The sequence below is a fragment of the Heterocephalus glaber genome, unplaced genomic scaffold, assembly GCF_053883595.1.
Source record: "Heterocephalus glaber isolate CG9 unplaced genomic scaffold, H.glaber_assembly_v1.0 deba00001504, whole genome shotgun sequence".
NCBI lineage: Eukaryota > Metazoa > Chordata > Mammalia > Rodentia > Bathyergidae > Heterocephalus > Heterocephalus glaber.
Genome location: NW_028258324.1, coordinates 55,937,814 through 55,961,754, shown reverse-complemented (window position 1 = coordinate 55,961,754; position 23,941 = coordinate 55,937,814). Strand labels below are relative to the sequence as shown.

The window sequence follows — 23,941 nt, the reverse complement described above, 5'->3', positions numbered from 1 at the left end:
ACATGAGGTCAGGTGTGGAAATTTCCCCTTGTGGCATCATGGTAATGCACAAAAAGTTTTGCATTTCAAGCTGAGAACTCTGGGACAGGCATCTTTCTGCTGGATTGTCACCTAGAGATAGTAGAGGGCCCTGCCAGATACCTTGTGGCCACTAGAGTCAACCTGAGAGTGGAACCAGCCATCCCAGAGGAAGCCATGCCAAGGAGCCCATCAGATAAAAAGTTTGTGGCCTGAATCAAAGGAGTCCAGTCCAGTTCCACCCATTGCATCCCCATGACGTGCCAGCTTTTACAAGATGATACTTTCCTTTTGCTTAGACAACTTAGGCTCAGGTCTCCCACTTAGAACAGAATCTCCAAAGCTGAACTTGCTTTTATTTAGTTTGTTTTGGCTCCTCAACTAGTAACTACCTTTGCCTTTTAAAGATATTCGATGTCCCCAAAACAACCTACACATACTTCCCCCAGCTTAAACTATAAATCTTTTATAATTCCAATCAAACTCCTATGGAATGGCCTCTTTCTAGGTCATTGGCTTTATAAAATTCAGCAGTAACAATTTAGAAAATACCATGGGAAAAATGTTGATAGATAAGTAACACAGAAAATGTAATTCTGAGATATAAGTAAACCAGAAATACAAAAGAGTGTTTATGAAGCAAACCACAGAGCTTTGCAGGGCAGAAAGAGGTGCAGGAATGAATCAAAGGAAAAGTATAGTGTGTTTCTGGATAGAAAAACTCAACACTGCAAAGCTGGGAAGTATTAATCTACAATACATTAAACTCATACAAATCAATTTCTTCAAAAATAATTAAAAACCCCAATAAAATGGCCAAAGGAAATGAGGAAGCCATGAACATAAGAAGAAAACAAACTGGGTAATAAAGAGATGAAAGAATATGAAAAGTATGTGACACAACACTGCTAGGGAGGGCTGGGGGGACAGGGTGTCACCCACATGGACATCTATGCACAATGCTGAGTTTCCGAGGGCCATGTGAAAGCTGCATTAAAAGTCTGTATTTCTCAATCAAGCACTTCACTTCCAGAGACTTATTCAAAAGCAATCATTATGTGAAGGCCTAGCACTGTTCATTACAACATTATTTTTAACAAAGGAAGGAAGTTAAACAAGTGTTTATTTGCTGGATAATGATTAATCAGGCATATGTTGTAGTTCTGTGAACTGAATTCATCCTTTCAAAAACTTCCTAGCAAGGCTGAGGGGGAAAAGGAACACTTCTACATTGTTGGTGGGAATGTAAACTAGTACAACCACTATGGAACTCAGTATGGAGACTCCTAAAAATACTAAAGTTAGAAATTCCATGTGACCCAACTATTCCCTTTCTAGGTATCTTCCCAAAAGAGTTAAAGACATCATATTTAGTGATACATGGCAGCTGATTGGACCAGGAATATCTTCAGATGCCCTGAGGTACAGTAAGTCCTGAGGGGATGACATGGCTGTTCTTATTATTACTGACCATCCAAGAGGGAGTAGTTAGTACCTCCAAGCTCTACCAAAAAAGGGAAATACTTGATAGCCAAATACTTTGGCATCTTTACAATAGCCCCATCTTGTGGTTTATTCCCTCTGTGATGACTCATCAGCTCCAAAGACCATTTTAGAAAATCAATGAAACTGTGAAAGCCAATAGACATGGAACACATAATAAATCCTGCTCATAAATTATTAACTTGCCCATTACAGCTTATAATGTTTTAGGCAATGCAGTGATTTCTGAAAGTAATATAAGACCTTTAAGATGAACAGGGAAACTGGGAGAACTATAGCCTATCATTTTCTTACCCAGTAAGACTAAAACAGTGTATATATTTTTTATAAAAGAAGAAAGCTTCCATCCCCTCTCTCTCTTTAGCTATAAATAAATAAATACTAGTAATATCTTGTAAGACCACCAATAAGTAGATCTGCAACTCTATGATCAGAGAAACAAATGTTGGTAATATACATTTAATTAAATCCAATTGTTTATTCAGCACGTTCTATATATTAGACACCATGAGTTTCACAAAATAGCCTCTACCCCTCACAAGCTCCCAAGCAAATGGGAAGCACAGAGAGCTATATAAAAAATTTCACTACAAGATCAACATGCTACTCAACACCTTACAATGGCTACAGGCAGGCACAGGCTCTGGAGGCAGACAGATTGCCTAGGCTGGAATTCTGGTTCTACTGATCGCTATAGATGTGACCGTCACAAGTTACACTTTTCTCTGTTTCAATTCCTTCACCTATAAAATGAGGATAACAAAGGTATCCACCTCTTGGGGCTATTAGGAGAATTAAATACAGCACAGATGGAAGCATTAATAGTACTGGTATAATTATTACTAGTATATGAGATAAGCACAGGCTTATTATGGCTATAATAGGGGTCTAAGAAAGCAGATCAGAGAATGGGGTCTGTAGCTAAGTTCTGAAGAACAGTAAGCGTTTTTGTGCACAGTGACGAGAGAGAAGGGTATTTCACAAATAGAGATTAACTTGAGCAAAGGCCTAATGGTTGGTGAGACAAAAGTTGGTGGCAGCTGAGGATGCTGGCACTACCAAGCTTCTGAGCTGCAGGTACAAGGGGTACAGAAGAAGTGACACAAAGATGAGACAGGCTGGAATCTGGCAGGGGGACGTGTCAGACTAAAGAGCTAACCATCATCCTATAAGCAACAGCTCAAGGAGCAGAATATCATAATGGTTAAGAACATGGATTCTAGAATCTTGCCTCTGCACCTTAAGAGGTATGTGACCTTAGACAAAGGACCTAAGCTCTGAGCCTCTATTTTTCTCACCTGTAAAATCAGTCATGGTGACAATTAAATGAGTGTTCACTATTAAAAGGCAGAATCATGGCCTATGGCACCTCTTCTGTCATCTTGAGACTGCCCTTCAGAAAACTACCGGCAGATAACATTGGTACTGACACAGTCAAGGAAGGGAGACTGCTTTTCTACTGTTCAAAAACTACCATGAAAACAAATGCTCTGTTTCTGACAAAAGCTCACAAGGTTTATAAAGAAATGCTACCTCAAAGAGACAAAATGAAAACTGGTACTAAACTTACACACACACACAACCACACATACAGACACACACATGCACACAACTATTACGACCAGTAGGTACTAATACTACTACTACTACCACTAGATACTAGGTGCATTCTAAGTACCTTGAGACTTTATCAGATCACTGTGGCTTATAAAAAGTGAAAAAAGGCACCACTTAAGAGAAAACAAGATCTGTGTTAACTTTTGAATGATGGCAAAGGTTCAGATACATAGTGATGAGGGGAAGGGCATGAGCTGAATGCACAGTCATGAACTCTGAAACAATTTTGGGGGCAAGAACTTACTTCCAGAGCCATCCTTGACTCTAGGTCCTTCAGGCTTGGCCTCAGAAATAATGTTGGCATTGGCATTATTCTCCATCTCAATCACAAAGTCGCTGTCCTCTTCAAACTCAGGGTGGCTAAAGATCCAATCCAGTGCTCTTTCCAGGTTATTGTTCTAATAAAATAAATCAATTTTATAATGCATGAAGTCCCCAGGCTTCATTACATTTTGATCGTTTGAACTGCATGTCAGCCAGATAGGGGAGGAAGACTGAATTCATTAGTCCTAAGTGGCTCTGAGTAGGAAGCTCTGACTCTGCATATGACATGCACATTGGCCTGGCACTTGGCAAGTCCCCAACCAAGGTCTGTAATTGGATTCACTGGGAAACAGTTCTGAATAGCAGATCAGCATTTCCAAAGCTCCTATCAGTCTTAGCTCAGCACTTCTACAGGTTGGTGCTGATAATGATGGGTGTAGAATGCCAACGGGGCACTCGTTTAAGTGCAGCCCTTTCTACAGCCACAATAATTACACAAACTACTTTTCCTACCAACTTTATTTTCTGCAGGTAACTCTACAAGATAGAGGGGCACCAACAAGAGTATTGTATTAGTGCCTCCTCTCCCCAGTGTTGGTAGAATGGCCAAATTGCAGTAGAGACCAGATCAATGGCTTAGATAATGATTGACTGTTTAAAATGAACTCTCCACAGTTCAAATCAATTCACCATGAAAGCTTTTCCAATCTCCCTTATTTGTGGTATCACTAGAAGTTTAAAAACTTTATTTAAACAGAGTCAAAAATCCAATGAAACAGTCAGGCAAATAAAATAAATGAGGCACAAAAAAGTACCCTGCTGAGATATTGTAAGCACTTCAAAGGGAAACATACCATTCCAGCCACATCTCCACAAGCCACACATGAGCCTCTGTGATCTCGACAATAGAGCTTAGCATGCACCCACTCAAGATTAGCAGGAAGGAAGTGCTAAAAAGCACTAAAAAGTGGATTATGACATGACAAAGAAAGGATGTTAAAAAAGAAAGTGCCTTCGCTAAATATCAAACAGATACCTACACTGTCAAGAGGAAGATTTCCACCTCCCTCTAGATTCATGGTCCTTCCTCTCCTGATAATATCAGGACATTCCTAATGACCAGAAGAACATTCTCTGACTATAGGCAGAAACAGCAGCACAGAATTCCAAGGAGCCATTCAGCCTTCTATTATGACATTTAAAGACATATTTCTCCAAGGTCTTAATATCAGAGAAGCATTATTTTACCCAAAAAAAAAATTCTTACTAAACACATAATCTCAAGCATCCCTCTTTGCTTTAGGCCACAGCAAGCTTAGAGTCAAATCTGTGAGGCCCACTGTGCCAGTTAATCTTACTTATCAATTTTCTATGTTAAGACACTCCTGGAAAGATGATTGTATTTTGGGGGGTATAGTCATGAGTAGATCAACCCACAGATGTTCACAGCTGAATGTGCTGTGAGGAGGTGGGGCCTGGTTGGAGGTGGGTCACTGAGGGTGTGCCTTTGGAGGGTGTATCTCTCTCTCTGGCTCTTCCCCTGTGCTCTGCTTTCCAGAAACCAGGAAGTGAGAAGCCTTGCTTTACCACACCCTTCTGCCATGATGTTTCTGCTTTGGAGCCAGCAGATCATGGACTGAAACCTCCAAAAACATGAGCCAAAAATAAACTTCTCCTCATTTAAGTTGCAAGTTTCAGGTAGTTTATTACAATAATGAGAAAGCTGATCAATACATCCACTAACAAACATTCAAGATGATATGGAGTTTCCTACAGTTTGGTCATCTTGCCCAAGGTTGATCATTTCATTATGTTTAAATCTGCTGTACAATTCCTACAAGCATTTAATTTAGCTTTATATATTATATGCAAATAAATCTTAATGGGCCATGGTGGAGTACAGAGTCCCATTAACATGATTCAAAATGATCAAAATTGAGAAGTTATACTGCTACTGACTGAAATGTAGAACACCTCCAGGATGAGGAAAATATTCACACACACACAAATACATACATACACACACACACACACACACACACACACCACACACAATTTTTCATGCTCACCGTTGCTCGTAATGCCTGCACAGCCTGATTTCTCTGGAATCCCATGGAGGTAATGATAGCTACAATTTCCTCTGGAGGCTGGTTATCCAACCCACTAGCACCAAATACCGAGGCTCCAGCAGACGCTGCTCCTCCATAACCAGGCATGGTCAGCGGTTCGGCAAAATCTGAGGGAAAAAAATCATGCTCAAAGCTTTTAATTTTTTTTTTTTTTTGGTCTTGAAATAGAGGGTTAAGATAGAAAAATGCCTACAAAATTACAATAATCACAACAATCTGGGATTCTCATGAAAGAGATACATAAGTCAATTGAATCAAATGTTTAGAAATAATATACTTATGATCAATTGATTTTCAACAAGCTCATTGAGTAGGGAAAGGATACTCTTTTCAACAAACAGTGCTGGAACAACTAGCTGTCCACATACAAAATAATGAAATCAGACCCTATCTCAAACCATAAACAAAACTAACAAAATGGATCGCTGACCTAAATGTAGGTGGCAAAACTATAAAGCATTTAAAGGAAAACACAAAAGTAAATTTTTGTGGCATTGGGTTAGGCAATGGCTTCTTAAATGAAACACAAAAAGCACAAGTCATTAAAAAGTACATTAGACTTCATTAAAAATTTAAAGTGTGTGCTTCAAAGGACATCATCAAGAAAGTAAAAAGACAGCAGAATGGAAAAAATACATATAAATCATATATCTGATAAGGGACTTGTATCCAGAATATAAAAGAACTCGTAGAACTCAACAATAAAAAGACAAATAACTTCATTAAAACTGGGCAAAGGATTTTCGTTCCTAAAGTACAAGTTCCAGGAGCAATAGAAATTAGAGTAATCCAGCTACAAACTGTCTCAGCCATTATGCAATAACACTTCCCAGGGAAGACTGCAAAGTTGCTGCTCCATTTTCACCATTTTTCCAAGGATTCTTTGAAAATGTAACCATCAGATATCATTGTCAGTAGCATTGGAAACATTCTGCTTTGTTTTTCACTGGTTCTGCTTAGATTTTGTTCAGAAAAAAAATATTTTTTAAATTAGAGTTCTGGGATAGGCTGACCCTAGCAGACCTCTGGAAGCCTAAATGACAAAAGCTCACTAAGCTTCCTTGTCAGAAGAAAATATCATGAGCATGAATCTGAATCCCTTCAGCTCAAAACATATGATGACCTCTCCTGTGATGCCTACTTACTCCCACCCAGCTAAAGTACCAAGCTTACTGGCTAAAGTCTCAGCTTGTTGGTAAAGATAGAACCATGCACACTCTGCATTGGATTGTTGGTCACAAGATTCACCTATATAGTATTCAGATCCTTCAACATTTCAACAATAGCTACAACTGGGCCGGGGATTTAGTTCAGTGGTTCCACTGCCTGCCTTGCAAGTGCAAGGACCCGAGTTCGATCCCCAGTACAAAAAAAAAAACCAAAATCAATGGCTACCACTCACCATGGCTTCGTTTATTTCACCTGAGCAGTGAAGAATGGCTCATCTATCATTTCCTGAAAGTGTTACTTCTGATAAGCCATTGGTAGAGGTAAGGTCCAGGAATCTGCTTTACCCTTCTTAAAATAACTTCAAAATGATTATTTTATTCGGTTCTCACAATGTCCCTTGTTTTAATGAGGGAGAAATGGGAAAAAAGGAGGAACCTGATGCCCAAATGTGTAACCAAGGCAGATCTGCAATTATAGATGTATTCTGTAAGCTGAGTCACTCTTAAAAAAAAGAAAAGAAAAATTTAAAACAAAATTAACCTATCATTCAATATACTGGTACTTTAATGATGTCTCAGATTACTGAAGAGATGTTAAAATAACAGAGGTGATTTACTTCCTAAGTTCTCCATTTCAACTCATTTTAAATGTTACTGCATATCTCCAGTATAATGGAAATTACAGATTGTAGCTCAAATATATTACAAGTTCGTTACAGATTATTAGCTCCCTGGCATTAATTCATTCAGGTGATTGTTGCTATTGTCCAATGGTGATGTAGAATGTGAATACAGGCTCAACGGAGGCCAAAGGATTTGATGACAATGAAGTTGTCAAGATGAGCAGGTCAATCATTAGTTCCCCAAATTTGTTTTTCATTGACCTATGACAGAGCTAGTACAGCAGTTGTCCAGGAACCGTTGTAGGCTATGAACACAGCTACTTTGAATGACACAGGCCTTGATGAAAATGATTTTCCAGTCTTAGGACACTCAAAATTGTATAACTCCTGAATTCCATGGCTAGTGTTTATCCCATGCAGGGCCATTTTGGGGTCATTCTCTAATACGTGCTACAGGACATGAACAGATAATCAGGTGGATGTCCTGAGTGAGAACAACATGAAACAAATTATATGATCCAATAGATCTGTTTTCCTTAGAAGTAGTCCCTATGTTCATGAAAGTTTTTAGTGAACATTGCATTACACAACACTTACTACAATTCCTTCTTAGATCAAAAATAATTATTAGTCTAGGGTCAGCGAGTTGCTGCTTCCCAAGTGCTATAGCTTGCATCTAGATGCTCACCCAAAGCCTCAAGTGCTCATAGGTGGAGCTTTTCAGAAGTGGCTGGATCCAGGGTGGGTGAATGTGGATTAAGGGTGTGTGATAACTAAATTAGTCCATTTAGCATTGTTCTAGGTATGCATAATGGGAAGGCTCACCCTGGGTGTGGATGGCACTAATCAATAGGCTTGCAGCCCAGATGGGATAAAGGAAAAAGAAGGCTCTCTGCTACTGCTGCTGCCTCTTCCTACCCTGCCATGGACTGTTTCTCCTCTGTGATGCCCCTCTGCCATGCCACCCTGCCTTGGAGCCAGCCAACTATGGACTGAAACCTCTACAAACTGTGAGCTAAATAAACCTTTCCTCCTTTAACTTGTAGTTGTCGGGTATTTTGTCCCAACAATGAGAAAAGTAACTAAGATGCTGAGTTTCCCTAGGGTTTCAGAGTATATTATGTTCATGAGACTCCAACTTTTTCCCTCAGCATACATAACAGGCTTTTCTCTATGTCCCAATTTCCTGACCATTGCTGAATGTCATTTAAAATGACAGTATAATGGTTGGTTTTACTTAAATACTTACATCATATTCACCTCACCTAGGACCATTTATAGTCATTCTGCAACAGGTGATGTAGAATGTGAAAACATACCCAGCACAGTATCTTCCATGTGAGGAAAATAAAGACCAAGCGATAATTGCACAACATTTATTCTTGCGTATTGACCACCTTCAGTTTCTGCTAAACTTGAGCATAATTGGCACTGAGTTCCTTTTTTTAAAAAACGCATGGATGAAAAACAGGTCTATCAGGTCAAATTATATCTGTTACATGGATTGGATTCTGGACTGAAAATGGTATGTCCATAAGACCAAATGACCTCATTTACAAATAATAAATACATAGATACATAAATAAATTTTTAAATGGGTAAAGAATGGGACTGGGGATATAGTTCATTTACTTAGCATGCATAAGGCCTGAGGTTCAATTCCTAGCACCACCAAAGGGGTGGAGGGCAAAAGATTGATAGGCAATTCTCCAACAAAGACATACCAATGGCCAACAAATATATAACAAGATATTCACCATCTTTAGTCATTATAAAAATGCAACTCAAAATCAAAATTAGAAAACACTTCACATCCACTGGAATAGGTATAATAAAAGAGATAATAACAAGGGTTAGTGAGGTTGTGGAGAAAATGAAGCTCTCATTTACCATTAACAGTAATGTAAAATAGTTTAGTCACTCTGTAAAATAGTTTGGTAGTTCCTCAAGAAGTTAAATACGAAGTTACCATATGACACAGCAATTCTACTCAAATGAAACAAAAATATTTATCCACATAAACCATCCAAGCAAATGTTTACAGCAGAATTATGAATAAAATCTAAAAGGTGGAAACAACCCAAAAGTCCATCGATTGATGAGAGGATAAAATGTAATATGTCCATACTGTGAAATATTATTTGATCATAAAAAGGAATGAAGTAAAGATACATGCTACAACTCAGGAACCTTGAAGACATTATGGTAAGCAATAAAAAGTAGACACAAAAGGTCTCATATTGCACTAGTTCAATTATAGGAAATGTCCAAAATAGACATAGTCATAGATCCAGAAAGTAGATTAGTGATTACGAGGAAGTAGGGACAGGAGAAAAATGGGGAAGTGACCATTAATGTATGCAGGATTTCTCTTTTAGGTGGACAAAAACATTCTAAAATTAGTAATAATGTTTGCATAGTCACAAGTTTACTAAAAATCATTGGAATGTACACTTTCAATATGTGGACAGATGAATTAAATCTTAATAAGGCAGATAAAAGAAAAAGCTAACTAAAGGGCGTCCATTTCTTTATGCGCATGTTTCTACTCTAAGTCCTCATCATCTTTTAGCTGAAAGTATATCCTACATCTTTCTAGTGATCTTTCTGCCACTGAATTATACATTTTAGAATAGCTAGCTATATCTTACTGAAGGAAGAAGAAGAAGAGGAGGAGGAGGAAGAGGAAGAGATAGATTGTGGCTTTGTCTAACTACTGCAGAATATTATGAGCTGAAAAGTCATTTTTCTGGGGACATGCTCCCAGGGGACAAGGAAGGACCAGGGCTTAGTATCACTGAGAATCGTCTCAACCTCTAAAACCACTTCATAATCCCACTACCTACCAGGCTCTTCCATGTGGATAATGATCCAGTTGAAGGCCACCTCAGCTCCCATATTTCCAGTAAAGTACACAGCCTTCCGGCAGGCTTCCAGAGGGAAGCCCATCTCAGCCAGCTGCATCACCGATGACTCATCAATGTCTGAGGCTGCAGGCACAACAGGGTATTCAGATGTGAAAAAGTCAACTCTCCATTTCATCTAGTCTTAGTGGCCCTTCACCCCCTTCTCCATGTGTTACCCAAAGAAAGTGCTATTTTGGAAGGTGTTAGACAATGGCTTTACTTTTCTGAAGCTATTTAAATACTCTGAGGGAAGAAATAGCATCACTAGGTCAATATAAATAGCCACGGCGTGATTCCCACTCGGGCCTGGGTGGCATTCCTACTAATGGTCGCTCTGCAGAGCTACAAGGACACTCATCACTTGTCACTGGCTCACACACATTTGCTCCTTATTCAACTTGCAGACAAAGAATTGCTCCCACTCGGGAAAGGCTTCCCATACACACAAACAGAACAATGCCTCTGTACTGAACTATGACTGAAAAATGTGTCAGACTGAAAACAATTGCATGACACCCAAAGACATTTTAAAAGGTACATACGGTCTATCAATTGGTTCATCAGACGATCTGCAAATGAAGGGAGAGGAAGAGAAAATGAGATCAAACCAATCCATGTCAATGAGTTTTACAGAAAGTAAAACCATAGATCCAAAGCATTCCCAAACTCCCTCAGCCCAGAGGAGTACACATATACCATCTCAGCCTGCACAACACAAAATGCTTATAGTAAAGAGGGAAATCACAGGTTGTAGGCATTCAGAACTGATAAAACAGGATGTTCTGATTAGCATCTTAACAAACTAAATAATTTCTCTGGGTGTATTTCTAACAACTCTGTATAATTACAACCCAAGGGTTTTGTTTTGAACATTAGAAAAAGGGGAAGCAGTCCTAATAAACCAGCTTGTGCTTCTCTGCTGCTCATACATCTCCTTTCTCTGATCCCCAAAAGGAGGTTACTTTCATACCTAACTCCTGTCTACACGACCTGGAGGGTCTCACATGCAGTTCCTTTCTCTTCTGTGTCTGCAGTTCCTTTCTCTTCTGTGTCTGCAGTTCAGCATCTGACTTTCTGTTGGAGAGCAATCTAACAGACAAGCCTATCACTCTTGGATCCCTCCTGCTCCTCTGGACTTCTCTTTTTTTGCACTGAGGATCACCAATAACACTCACTGCTCAACTGATGCAAAGCCTTCGGCAGAGAGGCCCAGAGTGCGCTTCATTATTAGCTAATTTACCTAATGAACTCATTAGGAAGATGAAGAGCAAACAAAGCCAAGAAGAGGCTGATTTCATCAGAATAACTGAGCTAATAATTAAACCAAGAATTTTCTGACACAATTTTTAAACTCTCAAAGATGAAGCAACTATTTTTTGCATGAACTTTTCTCTTTTTAAAGTTATGTATTCTGAACAATGACCAACTTAACAGTCACAGAGTGAACAAGAAACTCAAACCACTCCCTTCCTATGAAGCACTGACAAAACTGGGGAGGTGAAATATGATCAAGACTTTTAAAATCAACACACCCCATTCAATTTCCTTTTTCTGATGTCCAAGAAAAACACAGCTCCCCTAAACTAAAAGCCTACTGAAAAAATACTTTTTCTTCTCAATAGGGGGTAAACATATTCCTTTTTCTCCCATTTGGAAAGAAGCAGAAATAGGGACGAAGCCAAAGCCAGAGGCAACATAATCTAAAAATTGTCCATTTCAACTACTCATGCTGGCTCTGCGCCTCTTCCAATGTGAATTTTAACAGTACAAGCTGCAGCCACACCTTGGAGCTGTGTGCCTGTGCTAGGCTACATCACAGGAAGGGACTCCATAAGAAGGGGAAGAAAGTGACCGTTCCTGTAAAGGAAGGTGGCAAGTAGAGAACATCCTCCCAGCAGGACGTGGTACCTTTGGAGTCATCAGGAATGACTATGGGAGGGCTGATGTCTGGAAGTTCCTCCTCTCCTGGCTGTAACCCTCTGGCTCGGAGATGGTTGATATCAAGTAGATCTGGCATATCAATAGAAACATCTGCAAAATGAGAGAGATTGTAGGGACTGGACTCTCCATAAACTTATAACCATTTTAAAACCAGCACTACACACTCTGCATGCATGTATCCAGGAGGAGCTAAAGGAGGCTTTTCAGCACATACATCACAAGGCCAGGAGCTTCATCGAGACTAATGAGAGGTTAACGGAGAGTCTGGGCAAAGTACAGAGTGTGGCAGGATTTTGCACTAAACAAGAACAAATCGGTTCAGCCTCAGACCACAGACTGCAACCCACAGACCACTGGTGGCCCAAACACATTCTATTTGGTGTTTTTAAAATGTTAGAAATATGTCCCAAGTTTTAAATAAGTAGATTTAATTTAAAAATTCAGCTTCCAGATTATTTTGAAAAACATAAAGCTGGAGCACATGCTTGTCTGGTGACAGCTGTTGGGAGCTGATCTTCACCTTGCAGTCTGTAAGTCTGCAACAGTCGGACACAGACTCTCCTGAGCCCTATCACCGCTACAGCCCTACACATCATACTTCTGCTGTTCTGATTCTTAGGGTAGAGAAATGTTTTTCTAATTTATGTATTTAGCCTAAGTGGGAATGTCCCAGCCAGATCAAGATGGCTATGTATTTCTCATACCTAGTTTACTTCTTTCATTTAGATTATTACTCAGTCCTTGTTAGGCATTTGAGTTTGCAACCCCTAGTCTGTACTTTATCTCAGATCACAATGAGTACCATGATCATTCTAACTATGGTGACAAAGAATGAAGTTTTTAAAATTATTTGAATCTGAAGTGTATTAGTCCTTGGAGTACATTTTTTAAATCTACTGACTCAGTTATTCTTATGTTGACTTTCTCAAATTCAATTTATCAGCCTAATAACGTGTCAAGATTTAGTACTACAGATATTCAGATAAGATAATAACTAAAAATAAGTTCACATGCTGATGCAAGATATGTCTTTTGGGCTAGCAAAGAAAATCTGAAAAATATTGTCCCCCAAATCATTTATGATGCCAGGTATATAAAATCATATTTTAAAACCAAAGGACAAAGCTAGGCTTTAACAAATTCCAATTTCAGGGGGCAGCAAAACCAACAAAACCTGACCAACAAAACAGATACAAATCTTCCCCAAGAGAAAGATTCAGGTTCAATAAACAATTCAGGCTCAGCTTCAGGACTCTTCTAAACTCAGTAAGTCAATAAACTCTGATTCAAATTTTTGTTCCTTGACAGAAATTTCAAGGGCTACGAAAACTCTTTTCTTAGCTGTTCAAAGCCATTAGAATGAGTCAAGTACTTCAAGACTTTCAGGGTCCTGCAGAGCGGCTGAGTGATCGGCACCCTGCCCTCAGTCCCCTCTGCTTCCAAACCCTCACGGCAGGAAAAGCAAGGGGCTCCTGCAGCATCAGGAACAGCCCGGCACAACTTCTCATGGCAAAGCCCTGGGTACCAGGAGCACCAGGGCCTCCTGGGAGGGCTCTCCAGCTGAGTCTGTGTTCTTCTGGCCTATCTCCCTTCTATGAGTGCTCATTTAACCCTAAGACTCACCTCATCTAGCTTTGTTTTGGTTCCTTGAGTGTTCAAAAACAAAAATGCAAGTGCCTGACAGTCTGAGGTATTTTCTTGAGAAATGGCAGAGGGTAAAACTGTAGCCCCTTCCACTGCACTGAGGACAACCTTGGAGCTTCGTATTGGATCACACTGGTGGAAAACACTGTTCTGTGTTGTCTGAAAAGTGAGCCTCTAACGAGAGCCTTTAAAATTAGCAAGAAGCAAGCCCAGGGAAACCAACATCACATTTCTTTTGTTGACTGTTTAATGCAACTGTTTTATCTTAGTAAAATTTGTATGATTTAAGTGAATCTCATTAGTTGCACCTGCCTGCCTCAGAGGCAGAGATTATCTTCAACTACTTGCCACTCAAAGTGTGGTCTTGGCCAGCATTCCCAGGGAGGCTGTCAGAAACAGAATCTCAGGCCCACTTGAGATGGCCAAATCAGGATCTGCATTTTACCAGGATCCCAGGCCATCTGCATACACAGTAACAAGTGCTCTTCATTTGATCATGTGAGCACTCTTAGAAGTCAGTCATTCCATAGGGCCGGGGATTTGGCTCAGTGGTTCCACCGCCTGCCTCGCAAGCTCAAGGAGCAGAGTTCAATGCCCAGTACAAAAAAAAAAAAGAAGTCAGTCATTCCAGAACCCATTCGTGGAGAGATGGTTAAGCAAGTGGTAATTTTTATTATCAGTGCTTACACATATTCTGATTTGAAAGAGAAAGGTGGGAATAATGGGGAAAAAAGAATGAAATGGAACTGTGGCAGCCGGCTACTCGGGCTCTTTCACCTGTCAGGTGTTTTAAATGGTTAGCTTGATGTTTTAAGAAAAAACATGCAAAAGATACCTACCAAATTTTTTGGGAACCCAGTCAAGACCAAAAGTGAACTTCTTTATCTGCACTACCAAGTATTCGGGGAATGAGGCAAAGCGAGATGTTCTGGGAAACACAAGGGGATATCAATCAAACAAGGCAAAAAGAATGTTGAATACAGTTCAAGAAGTAAAATAATCTCTGTCTGAAGCCCGCCTTGTAATTCTGATGATCGACCTGAGAAAAGGAACACACACACTGTCATATAAGTGTGCACACACTCATTCACACCTGCTCACTTGTCCTGGCCTCGCCACAAGCAGAAAATGTGTAATGAGGGAGAATGCTGGGCCCTGAGAGTGATTTGGGGCCTATTTCAAAATTATTCCTTTTACTTTGCTGTGCCATTTTATATTTCCGTTTGTTTTTCCAAAATCCTTGTTGGAATTTAGAGTATATACTTATAGGTCTTTATAGTTATTGTCTGCATTACTTGTCTGTAAAGCTCCCCAAGTGGCCCTGAAACACCCCCATCCACTCCCCTACCAAGAGTCACAGAGCTGGCGTAAGTATAGTTTAACTTAGGCTGGGATTGACTAATGGAAATCCCAGGACTTTATGAAATACTAAATCCATGGTCACATGGCTCTTCAGAGTAGCTATGTTATGGCAATCTATAGTAAACTATCTTAGTCTGATTCTTAAATGTTAAAATTAATACATATGTACAGTATCTTTAGTTCCTTCAAACCTTTAGGAAGGACAAATGCCTGCAGTTGGGTTTGACAATTTTACACACCAATTATTTAATTTGTAAATGAAATTTATACTTGTTCTGACCTCATTTATTCCACATTTACCATCTTATTTTGACTATAATGAGTGTTAGGTATGCATAAAGCAGAAAATGAGCTGTAGACAAGTACTACACACACCTTTAAGATAAAAGATTCTGGAACTCCCTGCCCCAGATTCCACTTTTCAAATCTGAGCTACTGCCTTCTATTTGGAACATAGTGTTCCAGAATTCACAGAGCAAATGCAAATGCACTGCTGCCCCCTAGTGTAGAAGAGGAGCCATAACAGGGTAGGGCATGAACAAAAAAAGTAGAAACATGTAGATATACTCTTAATTCACACAAATCTGGGCAAATCACTGTCCTCTTGAGACTCTGTTTTTACATCTAACAATTGGATTTTCTATTGCTAGCACTGTGCAATGTTCATGAAGTAATGTAAAACCTCTCGGCACAGTAGTAAGATCTGTGCACACCTAAGGAATTGGAATGAATTTTGTCAACCCATGAGATTTTGGACACTGACTTGGTCTGTTACTAACCTGCATTATAACCCAGACAAGTTGTAGAACTTCTCTATATTTTATAGTCTCCATCCACAAGGATGGTAGAAGTCTACAGGCAATATTGTAAGGGAGCTGTTCAGGAAACCGAGGCTTTGTCATCCTAAGAAATTGATTATTATCCTGGCTCTCGCTCCAGAAATGTATGTCCACTCTAATTAGGTTTTCAACCTTTCGGGAAGCAGTAGTTAGCATCATTCTTATTTAATGTAGCCCAGTCCTCAATTTTACCATTAGGTATTATATTTTCAACAAATGTAAAAACTTTCTTTCTGATCTCCTCTTACATTAACCTAAAATCTGGAAAACTATGTAATCAGCCCAAAGTGCAATCAACCAAAAGTCATCAGCAAATTGATGATTTGTAAAATGTGATGCAGGAGCCCCCAGGGTCCTGCTGTTGGGCTGCAGTCAGTGTCTGGGTGAGGTTTCACATGGTAGTCCCAGGGCAGGGGGAGTGGAAAGCGTGAGGTTGGGGCAGAGGATGGACAATAACTTAACCCATCATTTTGTTATGGGTAACCACCAACCTAAGAGCATGAGAAAGCAGACTAGATGGTTCCTACATTGTATTTGCCACATTCTTTATTCATCTTTGTAACTTCCACGGGATCTTAAGTTGAATCATACATTCAGTGACTGCTCGATACATATGTGTTCAAATTAATGTAGAAAGTGACATTTTGCACTCATTAATAACAGTTTGGTGATACCAAGTTTGTTCATCAAATCCAGCAAAATTGTAAGTTATGCTCTGCAGGTTCTTTTATTCTTAAAATCCCTGTAATTAAAATTTTTCCTGGAAAGCTATGCATTTTCAGTAAAGACTGTCAGAATGTGAATCATTCAAAAAGAAATTCAGGCACACCCCACCCATGACCCACAGAATGCTCACCTCTATTTTGAATGTTATAACAAAAAATATTTTCTTAAAAAAGGAAATTTTGTTTTTTATATACATTAACTATGTCATCTACTTTATGTGCAGCCCAAGTCAATTCTTCCTCACTCAGTGTGGCCCAGGCCAAAAAGTTGGCCACCCCTAGATGAATAACCAATATATTTCAAAAAGTTGTTACGGCAATTAAATGAAGTAAAACTATAAAGTTCCTAGAATAAGTCCTGACAACACTACTGTGTTTTCTGTTGACAACCTATTAACATTATTTAAAATGACAATTGCTCACTGATTACAATTAAGCCAAAAATACCATGAAGACTTTATTAAGAAAAAAAATACAACCCATCCCTTTCCCTCAAGTTATTCAGACTGTCTTTGTATTGAAAAGCTGGCTACTAAAAACAAACACAAACAAACAAAATTAAATAAAACCACAGTTCTACATTTTCTACTAAGTATGGTGAAAATATGATAATCAACCACACTCAAATCATATAATCTAAAGAAAAAAGGGGCCAGGGATTTAACTCAGTGGCACCATGCCTGCCTGGCAAGTACAAGGTCTTGAGTTCGATTCCCAGTACCAGAAAAAAAAGTTAAATTAAATTAAAATAAAAGAAATAAATAAAAATTTTAAAATAAAGAAAACATAAAAGTAATAGTAGTAACAATTGTATCCTAGAGTTACTCTGTGTCAAGCACTGTATGAGGCTCTTACCATGGCTTAGTTCCTTTAATCCTCACTTCAACTCTGTAAAGAAAGCACTTTCTAAAGGAAACAGCGGAATGGAATTAATATGAGAAAACAAAAAAAATGGAAACAAAGTCTTTGTAAATAGGGAGGGTAGGGGAAGGGGGAAAAATAAGAACCAAGAGAGTATGTAAAGGTGCATATCTCCAATGATGAATGTCATTATGTTGTACACCTAAAATGTACCAATAAAAAGATATACAAAAAAAAAAAAAAGAAAGCACTTTCTTTGTCCCCCACTAATAAATAAGTAAGGTGAGGTCACGTGGCCAAGGTCATGTGCCAGTAAATTCTGGATTGGAAATTCAAAGGCCACCCACCTAACCCACAGAGTCTGCTCTGAAACCCACACCATGCTCTTCTCGCCATAAATGCTAAAGAGGAAGTGAAAATCTCTCCCTCTCAACCCTTTAACTGTGAGCTTCTCAGGGCAGGCAGGAGTCAGGTTTTGTTTAGTTCACTGCCTAGAGTACACTAGAATATACTCATTTGCTGAGTGAATGAACGCTCCAAACTCTAATGCTTTTCCCAGATGTGATCTGTGCAGGATCATTTTAGGAAAGGGCCATTACGTCTGGTCTGCATGGACCTACAAGGTCCAAGATCTCTAGGACACTGTTTGTCCCTTCCTGGCTTTTCAGGCTTTGAGTCTAACAAAAAGAGTTCAAGATCCCAAATTATCAAAATGTAGGCTGAGTTATAGCCTACAATGCTGATACTAAACAGTTTTTAGGAACCCACTAGTTGTTTCCTCCAAAACTAGTATATGGAAAATGATAAAGCATAATAAGGAATAAGCAAGTCTATAACAGAATATAAGGTAAGCAAGCATGATAAGAAATGTGGAGGTCCTACATACCACAAGAATTGAGAGTTTAATCCCCGAACTCAATCAGCCCTAAGTGAATCCCAAATCTGCCACTTAGTGGCCAATTACTTCTCCTTTGATTTCTTCATCTGTAAAATGGGGGAATAATGGTACCCATCTCATACTTTTTTTTTTTTTGGTACTAGGGATCGAACTTGGGACCTTGTGCTTGCGAGGCAGGCGGTGGCACCACTGAGCCAAGTCCCCAGCCCCACACCTCATACTTCTAAGAAGACTAAATGTGGTACTTGATGGAAGTGCTTAATTCATGACATGGCAATAAGTATAATAATTGATAGTTGTTTTATTTCACAATGTCTATTTTTTCAATTATTAACAATTATGATACACAGTACTAATTCTTTTCCTGTATGTATAAAAAGTATATGCAGCTGGGCATGGTGGTGCACACCCGAAATTCCAGCATTCTGGAAAGCTGAGGAAGGAGAATTTCAAGTTCAAGCCCAGCCTGAGCAACTTAGCCAAACCCTGTCTCGAAAAACAATTCTTTGGGCCGGGGATTTAGCTCCGTGGTTCCGGCACCTGCCTCGCAAGTGCAAGGTCCCAAGTTCCATCCCTGGTACAAAAAAACAAAATTCTTTTTCAAAAAGGGCTGGGGATGTAGTTCAGTGATAAGGGCCCTGGATTCGTGTTCAATCCCATCCCTATAACAAAGAGGAGAAGTAAAGGAGAAGGAGGAGAAAAAAGAGGAGGAGGGAGAGGAAGCATGTGGGAGGATATGTATGTGTTCAGAAAAAAGGAAAAAAAACATGCTTAATATCTTCTTTAAAGGCTGTAAAAAGCAGAAGCTCCTCCTCCTCCTCCTCCTTCCCCTCCTCCTCCTCCTCCTCCCCCTCCTTCTCCTCCCCTTCCCCCCTCCCCCTCCTCCTCCTCCATGCTAGGCAGTTAGGAGAGCACCTCTTACAACTAAATACTCTAGTGCTGAGGAGAAGTTCAGCTCAGCGAGGGCTTTCCTCTCTGACAGACGGAAGGAGGACACTGGGCACTGAATTTGCCCAGGACAAAAGATAAGAAGATGGCCGGGGATTTAGCTCAATGGTTTCGCCGCCTGCCGCGCAAGCTCAAGGACCCGAGTTCGATCCCCAGTACCAAAAAAAAAAAAAAGATAAGAGGATTCCTCTGACCACTGGCCCAGCGCTGAGAGAATCTGTCTGCGGAAAGCTAATTCTTCCCAGCCCCATTTTAAAGATGAGCCTTTTCCACATGTTGAGTGGCCTCCTTCCTGGCAGGGCACATGCAGAGATAGGGGTCATGGAAAAGGAGAACATTTGCACTCCATACTGGGGGATTTCTGGGCTCCAGATCCTATGCTCACTTTCCATCTCCCACACAAAATCAGAATAAAAGCACAAAGAGAAAACAATGGATGTTTGAGCAATATTCAACCCATTTTTAATGACTGAATAAATTATTTCCACCACCAATGAGGTGTGTGGATTTCTTCTAACTGCCCAAAGGTGTCTCCAAATTGCAATGAAGTGTATCTCTCACATTTAGCACGCCAGCTCACCAACCATTATCTGCAAGTACCAAACATACATGTGAGCACACACATGACACACACAGACACCCCACACCACAACTGAGCAGTCTTCCAGTAAAATTTACACAAGGATGAAAAACTAATAACTGAATGAACTCTATTAATCCTCACTTAAATATAGTTTTTTTTAATATGGCTTTTTAAATGTTTAAAATAAATTGTTTTGTTCCCATTTATAATATGTGAACTCTCTAGTCTGAAACAAAACAGAATCCAGAGGGAAAGGCTCTGCAAAAAATAATTTGGCTTTGGCTTGAGTGCTGTTTGAGGCTAGGGCAGCAGAAGCAGCCTCAGCTCTTCTCCCTTCTCTCCCCTTTCCATCCACTGAGAACTCGATCCCAGCCTCAAAGAAACAGGGCCAAAGAACATCTCAAAGTAGCAAAACTGCTAAAGCCACACTCAGATCTCCCTTCATTTTATGCCACTTTAAGGACTCTTTTTCCAATAAGGTGTAGCGATACAAAGTGTGCTGGCACAGACTGTTTCAAATCGATTAAGGTATTAAGTAGAGGGAAAGAAACTACACCAGCCTCACAATGTGAATACAGGACATTGCCTAAATCCTGAGCTGCTTCTGTGAACAATGCTTCCACTTTGAGACACCCCAAGACTCCTAGTCCTCAAGTAGGAACACAATCAAACGTGTTCTAAACCACCTCTTGACTACACAGTTAAAAGATATCACAGTGTAATTTGAATATTAAAGCCTGCCATAAGTAGTTTCATTGTAGCCCCATGAACAAGCATTCTTACCATTTGGGGATAAGGATGTTGGCTGCATTTTCCAAAATAAAATAAAATGCAATTTCCTAATAGAGGAAAAAACACAATTTGGCATTCTGAAAAAAGAAAAAAATAGGCATCCTCTCTCTCTAGCACAGGAGATAAAATATAAGAGCTTGTCCTATTGGACAGTGTCACAGAAGTGAAGTCTATGGCAGTTAGGGTGTATGAATCATAATCCCATGCTACCACACATGAACAACCAAGCATGGCATACCCCACACCTCCCAATGCCCCTCACGCCACGACCACCACACACTCACTTCACGCCTGCAGACTTCGCTTGTAGGGCGCTGCTCCAGAAATCATCAACGTTTTCTGGTTCTGAAAAAGCCTGAAGGCAGGCACTGAATGGTATCTTGGCACGCACCAGTTCAGGAAGGGGTCTTCTGTTTGCTTCTGCTTCTCTTCGTGTTAATTCATAGGCAATCAGTTCATCTGAGGAAAAAAGTACCTGAGTGACCTGGCAATTGCTCTTATCTACTTGAAATAAAAAACACTCTTTGGACAATCTTCCCTGAAGGTGTCTGGGCTGGGAGGCTCTCTCCTTGCCCTTCCCAGATCTGGATGTGCCTGCTAAAATGCTGTTCTTGGAGTCACCTTTGTAGTTGCATTGACAGCCTGCATCAGACCTTTTTTTTTCCTCTTCTCTTCCCCTTTGAGACTGACAGGAGCTAAATGTGAACTCAGTTCAGGTCACCTGTGTGAGGTCAATGGCACATGAACCTGGTGTTTCATTTGTCCAGAGGTCAAAGCTGGCATGACCCAAACCAGAGAACTTCCTAGCTGAAAAAGATCCATAGACTCACTGCTTACCAGGCCCTTCAAGGTCTTGCCAAGAAACTGAGTCCTATAGTCAAAATCAATCAATGATCAACAAATTTGAATATAAAATCATAACCGGTACCCCTCCACTATCTCCACTTTGTGATACCAGAAAAGGGTGTTAAACTGTATCAGATCAAATCTTGCCAATGATCAGACATACACATACACAAAAAAAACTAATAAAAATATTTCTGCTAATTTTAAACTATCCTAAAATAAAATGACAAATAGAAATGGAAAAAAAACAACTAAAAATAAAAAGAACTACAACTGAGCTCTTGGTAATGACCAGACCCAGTGTTACACATTTTCTGAATCAGTTCCACCAGCTACTGTGACCACTGGTCATGGTTCCAAGTGCTGTGGGACTAAGAAGCATGAATATGAGGACTGCAGCCACACACTATATCACAGCCCACAAAACAGCCAACACTGCAAGACAGCTTCTTGTGGAGGCTACCAGCATGTAAGGTATCACAGGGACCGATCTGGAAAGCTTCTCTGTACAATCCCTACTTAAATGATCAACTGTTAAAGGAAAAAGAAGTGCGTATGCCAGGAACCTCCCAAAAGGGGAGGAAACTAACTACAGTCAATTTTTTACATGTATTTTGAACAACCATTCCAGCCAATTCTTTTATACTACCAAAAAACAAACAAAAATGTATCAGTTTTTAAGCACATCAATGCAATTATGTATTTTCCTACATGCCTCTGAATAGCTTTTAAAATTCATTCCCTAATCCACAATCGGTTTATGATTTACTTATCTAAGATGCTAATATTAACTGTTCCTACCAAATTCCAAAGACTAAATTATAAATATCTTTTCTAAACAAAAAAGTTGCTATCCATAGTAAAAAACAGTGAGTTAAAGAGCACAGAACTGTAAATGTGGTTGGAATCACTTTTATCAAAGCCTAACCACAAAGGTAAATAAATAAAGCTAAGAAGCTATGAAGCGGATCTTATGCTTATGTCTAATAATAGGACTACCACAAAGGGCCTTCAGAACTACAACCTTGCACAAAGGTCACTGCAGTCTCATGCAAAAAATACTTCTATAAGGACAACTCTCCAGCAAATGTCTGTTCAGCTTTGAATTGATGCCACCCCTGTTATTGATCCTTGACACTTTTATGCCACCTAATCTTGAATGTTAACTTGACTATATTAAAGAGACTCCTGGAGAGGTAAATGGATAAGGGGGAGGGGCTGTGCTCAGTGTGGACTAACCTACTAGTGTCATAGTTGAATGCGCTCTTTGGAGGCGGGGCTTAATTGGTCACCAAGGCTGTACCTTTGGTATATCCCATACTGGGTGCTCTTCATCTGTGCTCTGATTCCTAATCACCATAAAATGAGCAGCTTTGCTCTACCATGCCCTTCTATCATGATATCCCTGCCTTGATGCCAGCAAAACAACATGGATTGAAACCTCTGGAACCAAGAGTCAAATTAAACCTCTCCTCCTTTAAATTGTGGGTGTTGGGATTTTGTTCCAGTAAAGGAAAAACTGCCCAATATGGAAAACTGATACCAGGAATGAGGTTGTTACTGTGACCTGACTATGTGGTTCAGAAGCCTGTGGAATTGGTTTGTGAGAGAAGCTTAGAAAGGTATAGAGCTGTGGGCTAGAGATACCGGAGGATTCTGTAAACAGAGTTTGACGGGCATATCTGGTAAAATCTCTGAAGATCAGAAAACCTTTCGGAATTTGGACAGTAAAGGCCAAGCTTATGAGGTTCCACAGTACTGAGGAAATGAGGACTGTATTGGGAACTGGACTAGGGGCCATGCAAGTTACATTTGCCTAGAGGCCATGCACATTACACTTTGGAAGGATTAAAAAAAAAATAAGAAAAACTAGGGTGGAGGGGGGGAAGGGAGGGCAGGGGAATGGGGAAAAAATAAGAACCAAGATACATCATGTAAAGGTACAAGATTCCAATGATGAATGTAACTGTATTGTATACCTAAAATGTATCAATAAACTTAATTAAAAAAAAAAAAAAAGAAAACCTATGTTTTGCCCAGGTCTCCAGAATTTGTGAGAGGCTGAATTTGAGGGCCACAGACTAACTGATCTGGTAGAGAAATTTTCAAGGCAGTCCAGTGTTCAGGTTTGTGGCATAGGTGCTGCTGGCTGCTTTTAGCCTTATTTATAGTGAGAACCAGGAACAAAAGCAGAGCAGAAAGATTTGAAAAACTTAAATTTTGGCCAGAAAAGAAACATGTAAAGCTGCGGCCCAAAGAGATGGGGTCACTGA

The 23,941-nt window shown here is 39.8% G+C and overlaps 1 protein-coding gene across 3 annotated transcripts in view; it reads right to left on the bottom strand.

Moving 5' to 3' along the window:
* The window catches only part of Usp13 (ubiquitin specific peptidase 13), a 111,082-nt gene that overhangs the window by 10,536 nt on the left and 76,605 nt on the right, over window positions 1-23,941 (bottom strand). The window contains exons 13-20 of one of the 3 annotated variants that reach the window (XM_087186560.1): window positions 21,107-21,281; window positions 14,654-14,742; window positions 12,138-12,260; window positions 10,772-10,798; window positions 10,170-10,313; window positions 5,472-5,638; window positions 4,443-4,514; window positions 3,383-3,536 (exon numbers count right to left, since the gene is read on the bottom strand). In XM_087186560.1, coding sequence (XP_087042686.1) covers window positions 3,383-3,536; window positions 4,443-4,514; window positions 5,472-5,638; window positions 10,170-10,313; window positions 10,772-10,798; window positions 12,138-12,260; window positions 14,654-14,742; window positions 21,107-21,281 — 951 coding nt within the window. The remainder of the gene's footprint in view (window positions 1-3,382; window positions 3,537-4,442; window positions 4,515-5,471; window positions 5,639-10,169; window positions 10,314-10,771; window positions 10,799-12,137; window positions 12,261-14,653; window positions 14,743-21,106; window positions 21,282-23,941) is intronic. The other 2 variants (XM_004834639.3, XM_004834640.3) reach the window with 2 other exon arrangements.